Source organism: Hemicordylus capensis, chromosome 2 (assembly GCF_027244095.1).
Source record: "Hemicordylus capensis ecotype Gifberg chromosome 2, rHemCap1.1.pri, whole genome shotgun sequence".
NCBI classification, from domain to species: Eukaryota; Metazoa; Chordata; class Lepidosauria; order Squamata; family Cordylidae; genus Hemicordylus; species Hemicordylus capensis.
In genome coordinates this window covers 43,768,470-43,785,670 of record NC_069658.1, presented here as the reverse complement: position 1 = coordinate 43,785,670, position 17,201 = coordinate 43,768,470, and the positions used below count along the sequence as shown (strand labels likewise).

The 17,201-nt window shown below is 41.8% G+C and overlaps 1 protein-coding gene across 13 annotated transcripts in view; it reads right to left on the bottom strand.

Annotated features, from left to right (window-relative positions):
* The window catches only part of MAST4 (microtubule associated serine/threonine kinase family member 4), a 443,961-nt gene that overhangs the window by 172,751 nt on the left and 254,009 nt on the right, over positions 1 to 17,201 (bottom strand). For 7 of the 13 annotated variants that reach the window (XM_053288780.1, XM_053288778.1, XM_053288779.1 and 4 more), the window contains one exon: positions 15,515 to 15,595. The exons of the other annotated variants lie outside the window; for them this stretch is intronic. In XM_053288780.1, coding sequence (XP_053144755.1) covers positions 15,515 to 15,595 — 81 coding nt within the window. The remainder of the gene's footprint in view (positions 1 to 15,514; positions 15,596 to 17,201) is intronic. 13 annotated transcript variants of the gene reach the window in all.

The following is a 17,201-nucleotide window of genomic DNA, read 5'->3' as shown; positions in this document are numbered from 1 at the left end:
AAGGGTTTATTTAAACTTTTTCTAATGTTATTGACTGACAGGATGTGCAAGCACTGCTAAAATGGGTGGTGCAAGCACTGCTAAAATGGGAGGGATCTGAGGTGATGCTGCCGCAGACCCAGAAGCATTACCACCGTTTTCCTCATTTGCAACAATGGGAAGAAATAAGGTGATGCTTGTAGCACAACCACAGATCCCTACACCAGCATTGCCATCCCTAGCATGGAATTGGCCTTTCACAGCTGCTGCACATTGAGTTGACACTTTCAACAAGCTGTCCAACACAACCCCAAGATCCCCCGTCTGGTCAGTCACTGACAGTTCTGATCCCATCAGCATATACTTGAAGTTGGGGGTTTTCATCCCAATGTGCATCACTTTACACTTGCCAACCCTGAACTGCATTTGCCATTTTGTCATCCACTCCCCCAGTTTGGAGAGATCCTTTTGGAGCTCCTCACAATTCGTTGTTGGATTTCACTATCCAAAAGAGTGTGGTATCATCTGCAAATTTGGCCATCTCGCTGCTTACCCCTACTTCTAGATCATTTATGAATAAGTTAAAAAGCACCAGTTCCAGTATAGATCCCTGGGGGACCCCGCTTCTTACTTCCCTCCATTGTGAAAACTCTTCATTTCTCCCTACCCTCTGTTTCCTATCCTTCAACCAGTTACTAATCCACACATGTACTTGTCCTCTTATCCCTTGACTGCTATGTTTTCTTAGGAGTCTTTGATGAGAAACTTTGTTGAAAGCTTTTTTGGAAGTCCAGGTATACTATATCAACTGGATCACCTTGATCCACACACTTGTTGATACTCTCAAAGAACTCCAAAAGTTTTGTGAGGCAAGATTAACCTTTGCAGAAGCCATGCTGGTTCTCCCCAGCAGGGCCAGTTCTTCTATGTGTTTTACAATTCTATCCTTGAGAATGTTTTCCATCAATTTGCCTGGAACAACTAATCGGCCTGTAATTTCCTGGATTGACCCGGATCCCTTTTTGAAAGTTGTTGTTACATTTGCTACTTTCCAGTCGCAAGGAGGTCGGCAATTTCACATTTGAGTTATTTAAGGATTCTTGGATGGATGCCATCCTGCCCTCGTGATTTGTTAGTTTTCCGTTTTTCCAGACAGTTTAGAACATCATCTCTTGTCACTTCTATCTGACTCAGTTCTTTAGCCTCCATCCCTGAAAAGCCTGGTTCAGTAACAGGTATATATGCTCAGGATCCTCTGCCATGAAAGATATGAAAGCTATGAGACAGAAACTTTCTGCATGTGGTAGCTATGTCCTGAGGTTCAAAGGTTATGAACAATGGTCCAAAAAAGGTATCAAGAGGTTTAACATTGGACTCTAAAATTATGCTTGTGAATATTCCAAATAACCATAAATAAGGGTTTGACAAATATCAGGTGTCTAGAAATGTAACCATGGCACCTAGACTGCAATATTCAGAGGAAAACTTATTTAATAAAATCTTTATTTGTCCTAGGCAACTCTGTTTTTCTTCTAAGTATGTTATCTTGTAAAGTGGATAAAGAGAAGCCCATTTACCCACCCCTGGTTCATAATGTCTAGCACTACGATTGGTAATTTTTTGTTTGTCAAACTGTTTGTCAAAGTCTGCCATAAAGAAAAGATATCCTTTATATATATATATACCCTGCTAAGCAACTAATAGCAAAATATTGGAAATTATCCACCGATCACTCACAGGTGATGAATGGATTGTTTGCAAAATGACACAACAGAAGAAATAAAATTAGTCTCCAAGATGTGCAAAAAATCAACTTTTTATAAGCAGTATAAAAATGTTACTGAATATTCACTTTTTATTTAATATTGGCAAAGCCAGTATAGTATTAATATTGCAATGTTTTTCAGCTATGTGGTAGAAATTTAAAACTGAACTATTGAATATATAAGTTCAATATTGCTTTCTGAATACTTTAACATTTCTTTACCAAAATTAGATAATGACATTTCACACTTTTTGAAGAGTCTTTATCACTTCCTGTTGACTTATATATATCTAAAATTCTTGCTACTCAGAATTTACTTGAGAAAAAGTTTGTATGAATAAGTTTTGCAATGCATTCAACACGGGAATGCCCTTTAATTTTCATATTCAATGTGATATTTATAACATTTTGATTATTGTTTATTATATAAAGTGAAATTATAATGTGTTTAATTTTATAATTAAAAAAACTTATTTGTGATATGTCCAGTAAATGTTCAGGAGGCAAGTAGTAACAACAAAATGATGAGGCACACAATTTAAAATCAACTTTGACATCTATTCATACTATACTTTGATTTAAATGCCGAGCTGAGTTTCCTACTGGTAGCCATTTCCTTTCATATATCAATTTAGAAATGCTGCATCTGAGTCAACATTATATATTTGAACAGGGCTATGAATCTTCCCTTCACCCCACCAAGTCCTGCTATGCTGCCTCATGGTGGCGGGGGTGGTAGTGGTGGTTCCTGGGAGGGATGAGTGAAGTACGCCGAGAGGTATACTCCCAGTAGCGTCACCCAAAGCATGGAGATCATCCCAGATGCCCAGCCAATGCAAACAGGCACCTATATTGGGCAGCAGCGATATAGGAAGGTGCTAGAGGCGTACGATCACGTCAGTGACAACAACAAAGGCATCATTTCATACTGTGCAGGAGAAGGCAATGGTAAATCACTCCTGTATTTTATCAAGAAAACCACATGGATAGACAAAATAGAATGACTGGTGGTGTAGTGCCGGATGATGGGCCCCTCAGGTCGAATGGTACTCAACATACTATTGAGGAAGAGCTGAGGATCTCTCAGAGTACCGATGGTGTTTATGACACAGTTAGATTAAAGCCTTTTGGAAGTCTAGGAGCTGATGTTGCCATGTGAGGAAAGAAAATCCAAAGCTGCAAAGACAGAATTACAATGGGAATGTGCAACATAAGAAGCTGGGAAAGCTCGACACAGTGAAAGATTAAATGAATCGGCTACAGATTGACATCTTGGGCATCAATGAATTAAAATGCACTGGAATAGGACACTTTCAGTCAGAAAATCATACCGTTTACTACTCAGGACATGAAAAACAAAGAAGGAATGGCATTGCTTTTATAGTCAGGAAGGATATAACAATGACAGGACTTGGGTACAATGCGGCCAGTGACCGACTAATATTAATTAGATTTCATGGTCAACCCTTTAACATGACAATTTTTCAAATCTATGCCCCAACGACTGATGTAGAAGAAGAGAAAGCTGATGAGTGTTATGCTCAAGTTTAGACTGAAATTGACAGAACATGCAAGCAAGATGGGCTGGTGGTGGTTGGAAACTGGAATGCCAAAGTTAGAAATGGTAAGGAGGAAAACAAGCATCTGACTGTATGGCCTAGGAAACAGAAATGAAGCAGGAGAACGACTTATTAGTTTGTGCCAAGCCAATGATCCCTTCATTGCTAACACATTCTTCAAACATCCAAAGCGGTGCCTATACACATGGACATCACCAGATGGAGTACACAGAAATCAAATTGAAAGCAAAATGCATTTCAGAACAAATGGTGGAAATTACCAAGAAGAGGAGAGAAGCCAAAGTCAAGAAATATAAAGACCTCAGGAAGGAACTTAACAGGGAATTTCAGAAAGCTGTTAGAAGAGACAAGGGGCAGTACTACAATGACATCTGTAAAGACCTTGAGGATGGAAATAGACATGGAAAAACAAGGCAAGTTTTCCAAAACATCTCTGGACTCAGAAGGAGGTTCCAACCCCTGCTAACTTGGCAAAGAGGCACCTTTTAACATGGTGATTCTCTTTATTTAGCAGGGGGAGAGTAATTGGCCCTGTCCACCCCCAGCACAGTATCTCCAGTGACTGTTGCTGGTGTCTATCTTATGTTTCTTTTTAGACTGTGAGCCCTTTGGGGGACAGAGATCCATCTTGCTTATTTATTATTTATCTGTGTAAACCGCCCTGAGCTACTTTTGGAAGGGCAGTATACAGTAAGAAATAAATAAATCTCGAGTTGGTATGTTAAGGGATGCCAAAGGACAGATAGTAACTGATTAAGAGAGGATCAAACAGAGATGAAAAGAATATATTGAAAATCTGTACAGCAGGGACGTCAACATCCAAGATACTCTATATTCCCTACCTACAGGAACCTCTAGGATAGGAAGATGAAGTAAGATCAGCACTCTGGTCATTACCAAATCATAAGGCTACAGAAATTGATGGAATAGCTACAGAAATATGGCAGGCAACTGAAGTAGAATCAGTCAAAGCTCTAACCAAGCTATGCCACAAATTTGAAGAATGACACAGTGGCCAACAGATTGGAAGAGGTCAGTCTACATACCCAGCTGAGAAGCTGAGAATGCGGATGATCTGCAAGATCTAGTAATGAAAGTCAAGGAGCAGAGTGAAAAAATGAGACTACGACTAAATGTAAGGAAGACTAAACTAATGACAATGGGTACAGCAACCAGCCTCAGAATTGATAATCAAGACACTGAAGTGGTGGATAGCTTCTGCCTTTTAGGATTGACCATCAACAGTAGAGGATACAGCAGTCAAGAAATACGGCGCAGACTAACACTTGGTAGGGTTGCAATGAAGGCCTTGGAAAGGATATTTAGATGCTGAGATGTGTCTACACATACAAAGATTAGAATCGTTCAGACAATGGTTTTCCCCATGACACTCTATGGATGCGAAAGCAGGACTCTGAAGAAGCAAGACAGAAAAAGCATTGTCGCTTTTGAACTTTGGTCCTGGAGAAGACTTTTGAGCAGGGGTGTAGCAAGGTTGGAGTGAGCCCAGAGACAAGATTTTAAAATGGGCCCCTCACTGATATACACACACAAACACACTTCGCAATATATAGCGCACTCACACTCACATCCCTATTATGAATATGGCAAATATCTAGTTCACATTGAATCTGGTTTTTTTACTCTCTGCTACTGCCGATCTCCAAGAGACTCAATATAATTCATAGGGGGTGAAACACGGGCGGGTGGAGAGTCATGTGATGTGCCTCTGGGGGGCCCCTTGAGGCAGTGGGGCCCAAGATGACTGTCTCCCCTTGCCTAATAGTACTTACACCCCAGCTTTTGAGGATACTATGGACAGCCAGGAAAACAAACAAATGGATCCTAGAATCAATCAATCCAGAATTTTCACTCAAGGCACAAATGACCAGGCTCAAACTATCATGCTTTGGACACATTATGCAAAGACCCAACTCCCTTGAGAAGTCCATAATGCTGGGGAAAGTTGAAGGAAATAGAAGAAGAGGATGACTAGCAACAAGATGGATGGACTCGATTACAACAACAATGAATACACCACCAAGAGACCTTAAAGGCTAGTTGAAGACAGATCATCCTGGAGAGCATCTATCTATGTTGTTGCTAAGAGTTGACACCGACTTGATGGCACTTCATCAATCAATAAATCATGGACAGCCAGGAAAACAAAAAAATGGATCATAGAACAAATCAATCCAGAATTTTCACTCGAGGCACAAATGACCAGGCTCAAACAATCATACTTCCGACACATTATGTGAAAACCCAGTGCATAATTATTGTTTTAATGGTTTTAATGCTGTTTTAAAATATTGTTTAAAAATTTTTAAATGGTTGTAATGTTTTAAACTTTCTGTTTTTGTTTTAACTAATGTTTTGCTTTCTGTTTTTATTTTGTTGTAAACCGCCCAGAGATGTAAGTTTTGGGCAGAATAAAAACAGGTTAAATAAATAAATAAATAAATAAATAAATAAATAAATAAATAAATAAATAAATAAAGCAAGCTAGGAAACATTGAAGGAAAGAGAAGAGGATAACCAGCAGCAAGGTGGATGGAATTGATTATGACAGCAAATAATTCTCCACAGAGCAACCTTAAAGGACAAGCTGAAGACAGATCATCCAGGAGAGAATCTATCTATGTGGCCGCTAAGAGTCAATACCGACTTGATGGCACTTAAGCAATCGATCAATCAATGAAGCTTCCAGTGAAATCCCATTTATGCCACTTCAGATATTGGATTCAAATCCAGGAGAATACTTGCAAGGCAGTTTTCAGGTTTCAGAAATTGAACATGATCACTTGTTCCATAAAATCAAAATAAGCATTTTGCAGCCAACACCACTTCACCCTATAGCACAGTAGTTTTCAAGCTTATGCCATGATGCTGTCAATGTTTAGGAATACTTATATTCCCCTTACATGGTTACCAAAATATGCATCAGTGTAATTCTGGTGTACTCAACATGTCTTAGATGGAAAATCAATTAGTGAGTCACAGCTGGGTTTTCTTAGTAGAGCTATTGGGGAGCTATTCACAGAACAAAGGGGATAGAATTGGAAATAAGCAGCATTGGTTCAAGTCTATGCTCTGAAACAAGAATTAAGAGAGATCTTTCTGAGCTAAGGGTGAGACACATGGAGGCAATGAAGAAGGAAAGAACTAGGGAGCAAATTACACATGACATTAAGCATATTCTTAATGTAACTTTTCTCCTCACTAGAGATTTTTTAAAATTTTAGGACAATTTCTGTCCCATCCCACCACAAAACTCAAGGTGGTCCAACAGTTACCTATCCAGACGCTAACCAAACTTAGACCCGCTCATCTTCAGCAAGATGACTGTATCGTATGATAACCTGAGACCAAGCTGACACATTTGTGTGTGTTTTTAAAAAAACTTTCTAAATAGCACCTGGAAAGGGAAAGAACCAGTCTGAGACTATGGCATGGATGAAGGGTGGCTTTATCCTCATCATGGCCTAGTCCAGAATGGCCTCCTCTGTGACTATTTACCCCAGAGGCAAGATCCCACTGGGAACTTGCTTAGTGGGACAAAGAGCAGGCATAGGAGATGCAGCATCCAGATCAGAACCAGCAGGGCAAAGTAGTAAAGCCGCCAAACACCATGGGACTTCCCAGAATATAGTAGCTGTTTAGAGAGCAAAACACAAGCATGCAGCTTCAAGCACATGCTTAACATAAAGTGTAGTTTGGCCCAAGGAAGTGAAATACCTGTTGGAATCAGCCGAACTGACAGGCAACTAAAAGATGTATGAACATACTGATTAAAACATTTTTTATTTTGATTATGCTTCAAAATTTGATAGCATAAACGTCTCCTAAAGACTGGCAAACCAACAAAGCCATATGCCCAAGATAAAATATACAAGGAAACACAAATAGTTAGGGCTGTATTTGAGGTGAACAGTTATATATCCAACATTTCTTTCAGCTCTCACCTACTCAAGGCCGTTGAAAAGGAACAGTACAGCTGCTGCACAAAGATAAAACTTTAAAATAAACATTAATTCACTCACAGGTGTACAAAAGAGTGATAAAATACAGCTTATGAAGCGAAAACAGGCTTACAAAGACATGTTTTATATACTACATTTAATTATTTCCTAGTGACAGCTTTATTTAAAATTGTAAGCCTCAGCTATTAAATCACCAGTTGCTAATACCTAAATCTTATTCATAAGATAGTATTCAATTGATAAATACATGTTAATGATTTGTTCCAATAGAAAACCAAAAGCTGAAAATTGAAGGGAAGTTTAGGGTCCCAATAAGAGACATCTTGTACATTTAAGCCAGATAAACTTTAATATAGACGTAACATAGGAAACTACCATATACTAAGTCAGACCATTGGTCTATCTAGCTCAGTATTGTCTTCACAGACTGGCAGCGGCTTCTCCAAGGTTGCAGGCTGGAATCTCTCTCAGCCCTATCTTGGAGAAGCCAGAGAGGGAACTTGAAACATTCTGATGTAGAGAAGCTGTGACCCAGCAAGCTCAGCACAGTACATACGAGCACCCCAAATCCCAATTTTGTTGTCTGCCTGGAACTACAAAAAGAAAAGTTGCTAAAGAAGCACCTGGCATACTAAGTAGTTAAAAATCAGTTTCAAAATAACTGAATTTAAGATCTGCATTTTGTGTGTTTTTTTAATGTATACGTTCAGCTTTAAGTTTCTCTTTTTAAAATAAACTGGACTTAATACTGAAACTGAATGTATGGCTGTCTTATGAACTTACTGCCTTCCTTTGTAAAGAGACCTGTAGGGAAAACATTTTCACTTCCCACAATATGGCATAATAGTTCATGTAGTTCTATCATAGCTTGGCACTAGAGGCAAGACAGGGGTGGTAAGAAAGGGGTGGCAAAATACATCTGGGTGACTTTTACTCCTATTTTAGGTCTAGTAATTACCCGATCTCCACAACTAGCTCTACTCTAGAATCCAAACTCCAATTATAAATATTCTACCTACCAATAAAAGAATATGGACATTTGCCTTCTTTGTCATGAAGAACATGGATTTACCCTGTAACTATATGGGCAGGAGGACAGACAGGGAAGAGCAGTTATAGGACAAAGAGAAAGTGGTAGACTAAAACAGAAAGGAACACTGCCTGACATTCTGAGTAATGAAGCACTTACGTGGCAAGCAAAATTGCACTAGTGCAAAAAGATTGAATAATTGCACTAAAAACAGGGATTTGCCCAACTGTGCAAAATTTCCCTTTAAAATAAATGAAATATGCAGCAGTTGTGCAAATTTTGCACAAGCATAACACAAGTTGGGAATGTAAGCTCTAGACTTAGCAGAAGCAGTTAACACAACGGTTTGGAAATTGGCACTAGAGTGATACCCTTCCAGAAGCACTTTGTTAGTCAGGAGAAAGAAACAACTTTTAGTGTTGATAGCCAGCACCTGCCTAAAAACATCTATCATGGCTGCAGGTAAGAGAGACTCTGTTTGGGAATATTCAGAAGAAATCCCTTCTCTGGCTAGAAAATAAAAATATGGCAGATTAAATAGTGCAACAATGAGATGCAAGGCTTAGCTGTCAAAATGAAGCAACATTACATTGTATCACAACCATGTATTTCATGATCAGAAGACAGTTCTTGCTGCACAAGAAAGGGACACTCCCTCATTCCCTCTGCAGACCCTTGTTCAGTATGCTGCCTTGCTCTGAAGGTAATTAGTTGGGGAAATAGTCAGGAAGGAGTTACTGCAGCACTGAATTATGTTTACATCTCCATGCTCTCTAGGTATTTACATCGTTCACAACTGTTTGGGAAGGATCCCATAATCTGTCTGTGCCTCTCCAATCTCCAGCTGGTAGTTCTTTTGACTCTTTTCCCGATCTACCCCTTGTTCTTTTAATGGTTACTAGCTGAACCCGCACAGAGCATCTGTGTGGTAATTCACTTCCTTTGGGGGGTTATTTGGAAGAATTTGTTTGGCTGGTCCTCCCACAGCTCTCTCACTCGCTCTTTCCCCCCCCACAACAGCTCTCTTGCTCGCTCTGTCTCTCCCCCGCGTGCCTCTCTCGCTCGGTCTGTCTCTCCCCCGCGTGCCTCTCTCGCTCGCTCTGTCTCTCCCCCGCGCGCCTCTCTCGCTCGCTCTGTCTCTCCCCCGCGCGCCTCTCTCGCTCGCTCTCCCCCCCGCGCGCCTCTCTCGCTCGCTCTGTCTCTCCCCCATGCGCCTCTCTCACTCGCGCGCTCTCTCCCCTGCGCGCCTCTATCGCTCGCTCTCACTCGCACTGTCTCCCCCTGCGCCTCTATCGCTCGTGCTGTCTCTCTCTCCCCGCGCCTCTCTCGCTCACGTCGTCTCTCTCCCCCCGCGCCTCTCTCGCTCGCTCTGTCTCCCCCTCCCCATGAGCCTCTCTCGCTCGATCTGTCTCTCCCCCCGCGCCTCTCTCGCTCTATCTCTCTCTCTCCCCCGCGCCTCTCTTGCTCTCTCTCCCCCCCGCGCACCTCTCTCACTCGCTCTGTCTCCCCCCCTCACCTGCCTCTCCCACTCGCTAGAGCCTGGGACCACCACCAGTCGCCAGGCCAAGCTTGCCAGCGTGGGCCGGCCAATTCTCCTCCTCCTGGGTGTGCCAGCCAATCAGGTGCCTCTGCAGCCCAGCCAATCAGCTGGGCTGCCGGGACGCATTTTCCCCAGGCACACCTAGGAGAAATATATATATAGCCTGCATTGCCACAAATATTGCATTGCCATTTATGGAGCATCTGTGTGCTATTTGGAGCTGGCTTCCCCCCCCTCCTGCCCCACTCTCTCCTGCCCTCCCCCTCCCCCACTCTCTCTTTCCCTCCCCCTCCCCGCACTGAGTTCTTTACCTCTGATGCCACAGGCCTTACCGGGTGGCAGGTGGCCGCAAAGGGCCCCACCGCCGCTGCTCCTCCTCCCAGGCGGTGAAAAGGGAAGTTTCGCCGCCCGGTTCCCTCCCGCCCTGGCCTCCCACGGGCGCCTTGCCTCCATGGGCAAGCTGGGCCTGCTGCCGCCTGGCCTCCGTGGCCCGCCGCCTGGCTTCCGCGGGTGGGGCGGGGCGGGGCAGGCCCACCACCTGGCAGGCCCGCCGCTGGGCCAAGTACCGGCTCCGTGGCCCACCGCTTGCCTCCGCAGTACACTCCCCCCAGCCTTCAGCCCGTCTGCTCTCCCCCCAAGCTTTCTGCCCCAGTCCCCTCCCCCAAGCCTTCTGCCCCAGTCCCCTCCCCCCCAGCCTTCTGCCCCAGCTTGCTCCCTCCTCCATTTCCCCCTTTCTCTCTCATTTTCTCTTTCTCATTCGTGCTTCCGCCCCACCCCGTCGCTTTCTAGGCTGCTTGTGTTTTTCCCGCTGGCCGTTGCCACCACCTCCTTGAGCAGTCAAGCGTTCAGCCAGCTCCTTCCTGCATGGCCCTCCCTCTAGTGAGCGTCTTCCGAAGCAGCCAGCCGTTTCTGCGTCTCTGCCCAGCCAGGCTCCGTAGCCTTCTCTCCCCACAGCTTCCCCCCTCCCCCACCCCAGTCCGTTCAGTTCCCTTCCTTCTTTTCCTTTCCTCCCTAAGCGGCCACTTCCCTAAGTGGCCAACCATTGCCCAGCCAATCCTGCGCGTCCGCTGCCCAGCCAATCAGCTGGGTTGCCGGGACGCATCCCCACAGAGGCACGTCTACGGGGATTAAATATACAGATGGCAGTAGAAGCAAACACACACACACACACACGAGGGGGCACACACACACAGGGGGAGCGCATAAGAACATAGCAAGCTGCCATATACTGAGTCAGACCATAGGTCCATCTAGCTCAGTACTGTCTTCACAGACTGGCAGTGGCTTCTCCAAGGTTGCAGGCAGGAATCTCTCTCAGCCCTCTCTTGGAGAAGCTAGGGAGGGAACTTGGAACCATCTACTCTTCCCAGAGTGACTCTATCCCCTGAGGGGAATCTCTTACCGTGCTCACACTTCTAGTCTCCCATTCATATGCAACCAGGGTGGACCCTGCTTAGCTAAGGGGACAAGTCATGTTTGCTACCAGAATATGTTGATGTGATGGCAGCACAGAGTAGCTGGCCAGAACTATCACAGTTTAGGTGCAAGCACTGCACAATCTTTCAGAAGGAATTAGCCTGCGAGCTTTTATTTTATTTCATCAACAGGTTATGAAGATGAAAAAACAGACATTACAGCACAGAGGGAGTAACAGAGGAAGAGGGAAGAGACAGAGGAATAATGGGAAGAAAACAGGGGAGATGGGTATTGTTTCTGAGCCACACTGAATCAACATGTCACTGAGGATTTGGCTGGTAACCCCCATACTGTTTCAATTATGACAGCAGCCGTCCTAGATCAGAATAAAATGTAGTTCTATTTCCTGCACAGTTGGCAACAATTAGTGCACGTTAATTAGAAAGGTTAGTCAATTTCATTTCAAAGTTGAATTTACAGAATCATAAAGAATTAGGTCACATTTCAGAAGAAAGCAGCATTGTATACTTTTTTGTTAGATCTATAAAAAGCTGTTTGAAAGCATCTGCTTTTGAAGAGTCACCCTCTTATTTACTATCAAATATAAACATGCACATACATCAATTACATTTGCAAACTTCCCATATGAAAACAATACAGAACTTGCTCTTTGTCCTATCAAATAGGCATCAAATTCAACTAAAATACAGGGAAATGCAAATGAGTTAAATAGATGGCATAATGCTTCAGTGCAATTCCACACATGCATGTTTATCACTTGATAACAGCACAGCACCATTGTAGAGACTGTACAAATACTTGCTGGGATTCTGGCTGCCAAGCTGTAAGCACCATAAAAAGGTGAGGGGGAGGAGAGTTCCTCAACAGTGAATAGGTTCTAAGGGAAAGGGGGAAGAACTATATCCTAAGAACTTGGTAGAGCTGAAGAATGTGAGGGAAAGGATGAAGGGTATAGCCTTTCACCAACACAAACGCCAAAATCTGTGTTCCTCTCTAGGCAGTTCTCCAGTTTCTGGGCTGGCCTTGTGCACACTGGGGTCTGTGCTTGGGCCAGTTATATTAATTTTGGACCATGGGCATGGGGGTCTCTTGAGCAGAGTTCTCAGGGCATTGCAGCAAGTATGCTAATAATTTGTTATTGAGATATGGGAGAATTGCATGGTGGTGGTGGGGTCTTCAGCATTAACTGGCAGGAACACAAAGGCGGGGTTCCAAATATACCCATTCAACCAGTGGCTAGAAATGGTTTTGATTGCATTAGCAGGTGGTTGGTCAGTCTGTTGGGATCTCTCCATTGCCCCAGGACCCTTACTAGCCAGGCTGGCAATTTAGCTTCATCAAAAATGAAAGAGCACTGGTATGGTTCTCGCCTTTCCCAGGCTCAAAGGACAATGCCCTTCATGACAGTCTTGTTAGCCTGAAACAGATGCCAACCTTCATAGCACACGCTAGGACAAAATAGAGGCTATATTCCGTGGTGGTGGTGGTGGTGGTGGTAGTAGTAGTGTCCTCTGGCAACAGACCTGCAGCCTAGTTTGCCCTAGGTAAACCTAGTTTACATGCGGTTCATAGTTTCCATCTACGCCTTCCCCTGCTTTTTGGTTGTAAAAATAGGAACCTATGCAAATTTACAGTTCTGGGGCTGCAAGTGTTTAATTGAGCAACTCTCACAAGGAAGCAATTATTTGTTTAAAGCTGTGGCTTCAGGAAGGTAAGAGGTGAACAAGCTTTAACTGAGCAACACCTTGCCTATATCTGCATGGGCAATACAAATAACCAGGGAAAACAATTTGAATGAGATCACAAGAAACAAGCCAATTGTACGGAGAATCAACTTATACAGTAGAATGCAATGTTCTTAATCAGTTAAAGTTTAGAATTAGTCCTTGAGCCTTAAAGAAATACAGTTGTCCATTTAACAAGGCAGAATACTTGCTTCTCCCCAAAAAACTCACTAAGAGTCCTATGCATGATATGGCCCTGTAAGAGGCTCTTAACGTGAAACTTTGCTTTTGGAGACTTGCTGCACTTAATTCGTTTAGTTTCTTGCAGATTTTCTTTGCATTACTTTAGTGCTGTGGATAGTTCCTTAAACCAACCTTAATTCCAACATTAAATACCTCTTTTTGTAAACAACTGTGGAAATATGCAAGACCTATTATGCTAAGCTGAAATGTTGCTTACCATATGTTACACTATAACATGTTCTTTATTACATTATAGAATGTCACTACAATCTCTAAAGCTCTCTTTTAAAAGTTGCTTTCCTTAACCAAGTTATCATTTTCAGTGCATAATAATGAAAAATTCACATTCTTAAAGTCAGAGCTTCTGTTACATCATCACTATTTCTGAAAGAAAACATGGTCCAATTATCTGATATGTATTCCATAATGGCATGCTCCCTTAGGGCAACCCAGCCTCAATGATATGCATAACTGTTATCCTTCAGAGACTGGGAAGGACAGATATAAGTGCCCTAGTATCCAGTGCAAAGCAAAGATAGCAGACATCTTTCAAAATACTGCATATATAAATTGCAATGCCAACTCACTCTCAAATAGTTTAATTATACTTTCATCTCGCTCTTACAAGGGCTTTCGGGTACATCCAAAGTAGTGATTAGTTTGACATCACCTTAGTTTCAGCAATGCTTCAGCAACAAGTACTCAAAAGTCATTAAGTGAACTTAATGACTATATTGGCTATTACTATATGTTGTATTACATCTGTTATACATTATTTTAAGTATATTACATATTATAATTTATTTTTATACACACACAAAGTATTGGTTATATTCCTTAGCGGATACACTATCTTTAGGTGCTAGACAAAAACACTGGCCCATCCCATTTGTGCTATGTCCCACTTCAATCTAACTCCATATTATTTTAGAGCTTGACTATAGTTCAACAATGCATATAGTTGCATACAGCTGTGCCAGTTCACCAGCTAACTGGTTTTTATTCCCCATTCAAAAGCTTGTCAGCACACTGAAGCTTAAGGGTGGGCCCTAAAAATTTATTTCCTGTTTGAGCATGTAGAATCTTTTATAGCTGTGTGCTGGTAATAATTTGAAGATATCAAGATATTTGATAGTTATATCAGGATAGTCCAACTGGCCATATGAATTAAAAAAGGCAGCTAGAATGCCTCCTTCAAGCATTTACTTGATGCGATGCAATCCAAGGTGCATCTAGGAAACTAAATCTGTTTAAGTCATGAATCATTCTGAGATATCCAGGTTTATCTCCTGATGACTGAAACGTCAAGAAACCTGCATGTGTGGAATACCATTTACTAAACATTAGTTATAAAGCATTATATCCATGCAATAAATAAAATAGAGAAGTAAATAAAAAGCCACAACAGCGGAGCTTCCATGTCTTGACATTATGTCATCCATAAATGACAGAAAGTAACAAAGTTGGGATAAAACACTGGTTAAAATCCAACAAAATGGAGGGACTAGAAAGGTTGCTTTAAGAAGTGAAGCATTCCTAATGGACATTCTTGTATCCCAAATAACAGTATTTTGCAACAGAGGCAGTTCTGCTGCAAGATGGATGATGAGACATCAGATGATATTGATATTCACGTATTACATGAGTTGCATATGTCAACTCTATGCAGATTAGAATAGTGATTTTCACTGGCCTGAAACTATTACCAGTTGTGACTTATTTTGAAAATGTATCCCTTATCCCATAATTTCAGAATTCCGAAATCTACAAAATCCGGTAAGTATTGATTTTATTATTGAAATTTTGAATGGTCAGCACCCACCAGAAGGAGAAACAAGCCCCTGGGCAGATCACAAGCAGTCAAATTACTTCTGAAGAAAGCAAGGGAACGAAATAAAGTTTTAATTAGGACATAATTCCACTGGAATACTTTCAGCAATGTAAATAGAAAAGCAATCAATGACAAGAACTACAAGGATCTAATTCTGAGAAACTGACCCACAAACCTTGCATTTTCCATAATCCAGACCCATGTCCAACACCCCCCATATATTTGATTCTTCCAGTATGATACTGCCATACATGCAAAAACTGTCACTTTACTGTGGAAGGAACATTTTTAGAGCTTCCTATATGTACTTAGCTGTGCATGCATATATAAATGCTTTGATTATCTATTTCCACCCCCTACACAACGTGGAAGAACTACAACAATGGAAGTATACTCGCTTACCTCCAAAAATGAAAAGCGAACAGAGGACTGCATGGACTGCAAGGGCTTGTTGGGGTTGGGCTCAGGCTTCTTGGGGTGAGACTGAAAGTTAAAATAACGTCATCTCTAGTAAACAGAAGCTTAGCAAAAGTATTATATTATGATAATTTAGGGGGCTTCGCCTTAAAGACAAAGGGTAGGCAGGCAATTCGTTGTCTTTTCTTTGATGGAAAACCAAGCTTGTTAAAATGATTTGAAGTGATCATATTGAAAAGAAAAGGAGAAATCTGTAGCAGTCTCTATATTTAGCACTTTCGGAGGGGGAGAAATCCCTACCTATTTCTAGCAAACAGCCCAGACCTTGCAGTAACTTCCCAATTGAAAAAAATTAAGAGGGGAAAGCTTAATTGTGCAAATTTAGTTTTTTAAAAAGTTTGAACATATGGATAATTTTAAAGCAACCCTAGTTATGTTCCATATCTTGCTAAATATATTTTTGACTCTTTTGCACAAAGGCAAGAATAATGTAAATTTCAGTAGAACTGAAGCCCTGCCCCCATTCAGAATTTCCATGCAAAGGAAAGTTTTTCAGGTAGCACGAACTGTGCCTTTGGTTAACCTCTTAAGCTACAATATTGTCCATGCACAAGAACTGAACGAATCTTATTTCAGCATAGCATATAAGAGTGCCACACACTACTGAAAAACTGCAAATGGCTTAAAAATTGCAAATAAAAGGAAACAAAATTAACTTAAAACAAAAATAAAAACTCAAGTAAAAATGAAAACAGCTGACATACTGCACAGGGAACAGAGAATGGGAGCAAAACCCACCTGTGCTGATGCAACAATGTAAAAAACAGACACACACACACCCGTTGCTGCGTAGGTGGGTTTGTTCTGCTCCTCCGAACTCCTGTGCAATCACACACTGTGCTGATACTTCCATTGGGAATAATGGAAGTATCTACGTAGTGTGCAATTGTGCCGGAGTTTGGAAGAGCAGAACAGTTCTACTTACGCAGCAGCGCAAGCCTGGTTTTTATATCCTCGCAGCGGTGCATGCAGGGTCTGCTCCTGCCCTCCATTCCCTGTGCAGAGCATCAGCCTCTAATCTTATTTATATTTGCGATGTGCCATTTGTGAAAAGTGTGGTACGGTCACTGAAAAACTCCAGATTTGCAACACTAAATTTGGACATCTGAAATCTCAAGTATTTGTACTATTAGGACATCTGGAAAAACGTACAGCATGCCTGTACTTGACAATGATGCCAACTACAATCCTGTGTCAATGTGGCTGAATAAGTCCCACTGAAGCAAGTTTTGGCCTATTTGAAGACCTAACTCCAGCCTATGGTTAGCACATTCAATTTCTTTTCAGCTCCAATATAATTTGCTTATACTTGGGATTTTCTTTAAAATTCTACCATTAATCCATCCTCTGACACAAGTCCACCAGACATAATGCTAATGACAAAAGGAACAGCAGTAAGTAAATAATCAGTTAAAAAAAAACCCTGATATCTACCCTCAGAAGCAAATTAGGCAGTACTGAGTTGCAACAGGGTATAGAAAGGATAGGAATGAAAGAGACAAACATGCCAACTGTAGGAAGAACATGGCCTTCATCAAGATTACTTCGGTTATTATTAAAATGTTAACATAATGGAGTTACTGGTTCAAAACCTCAAATCTCCGGAAGGAAA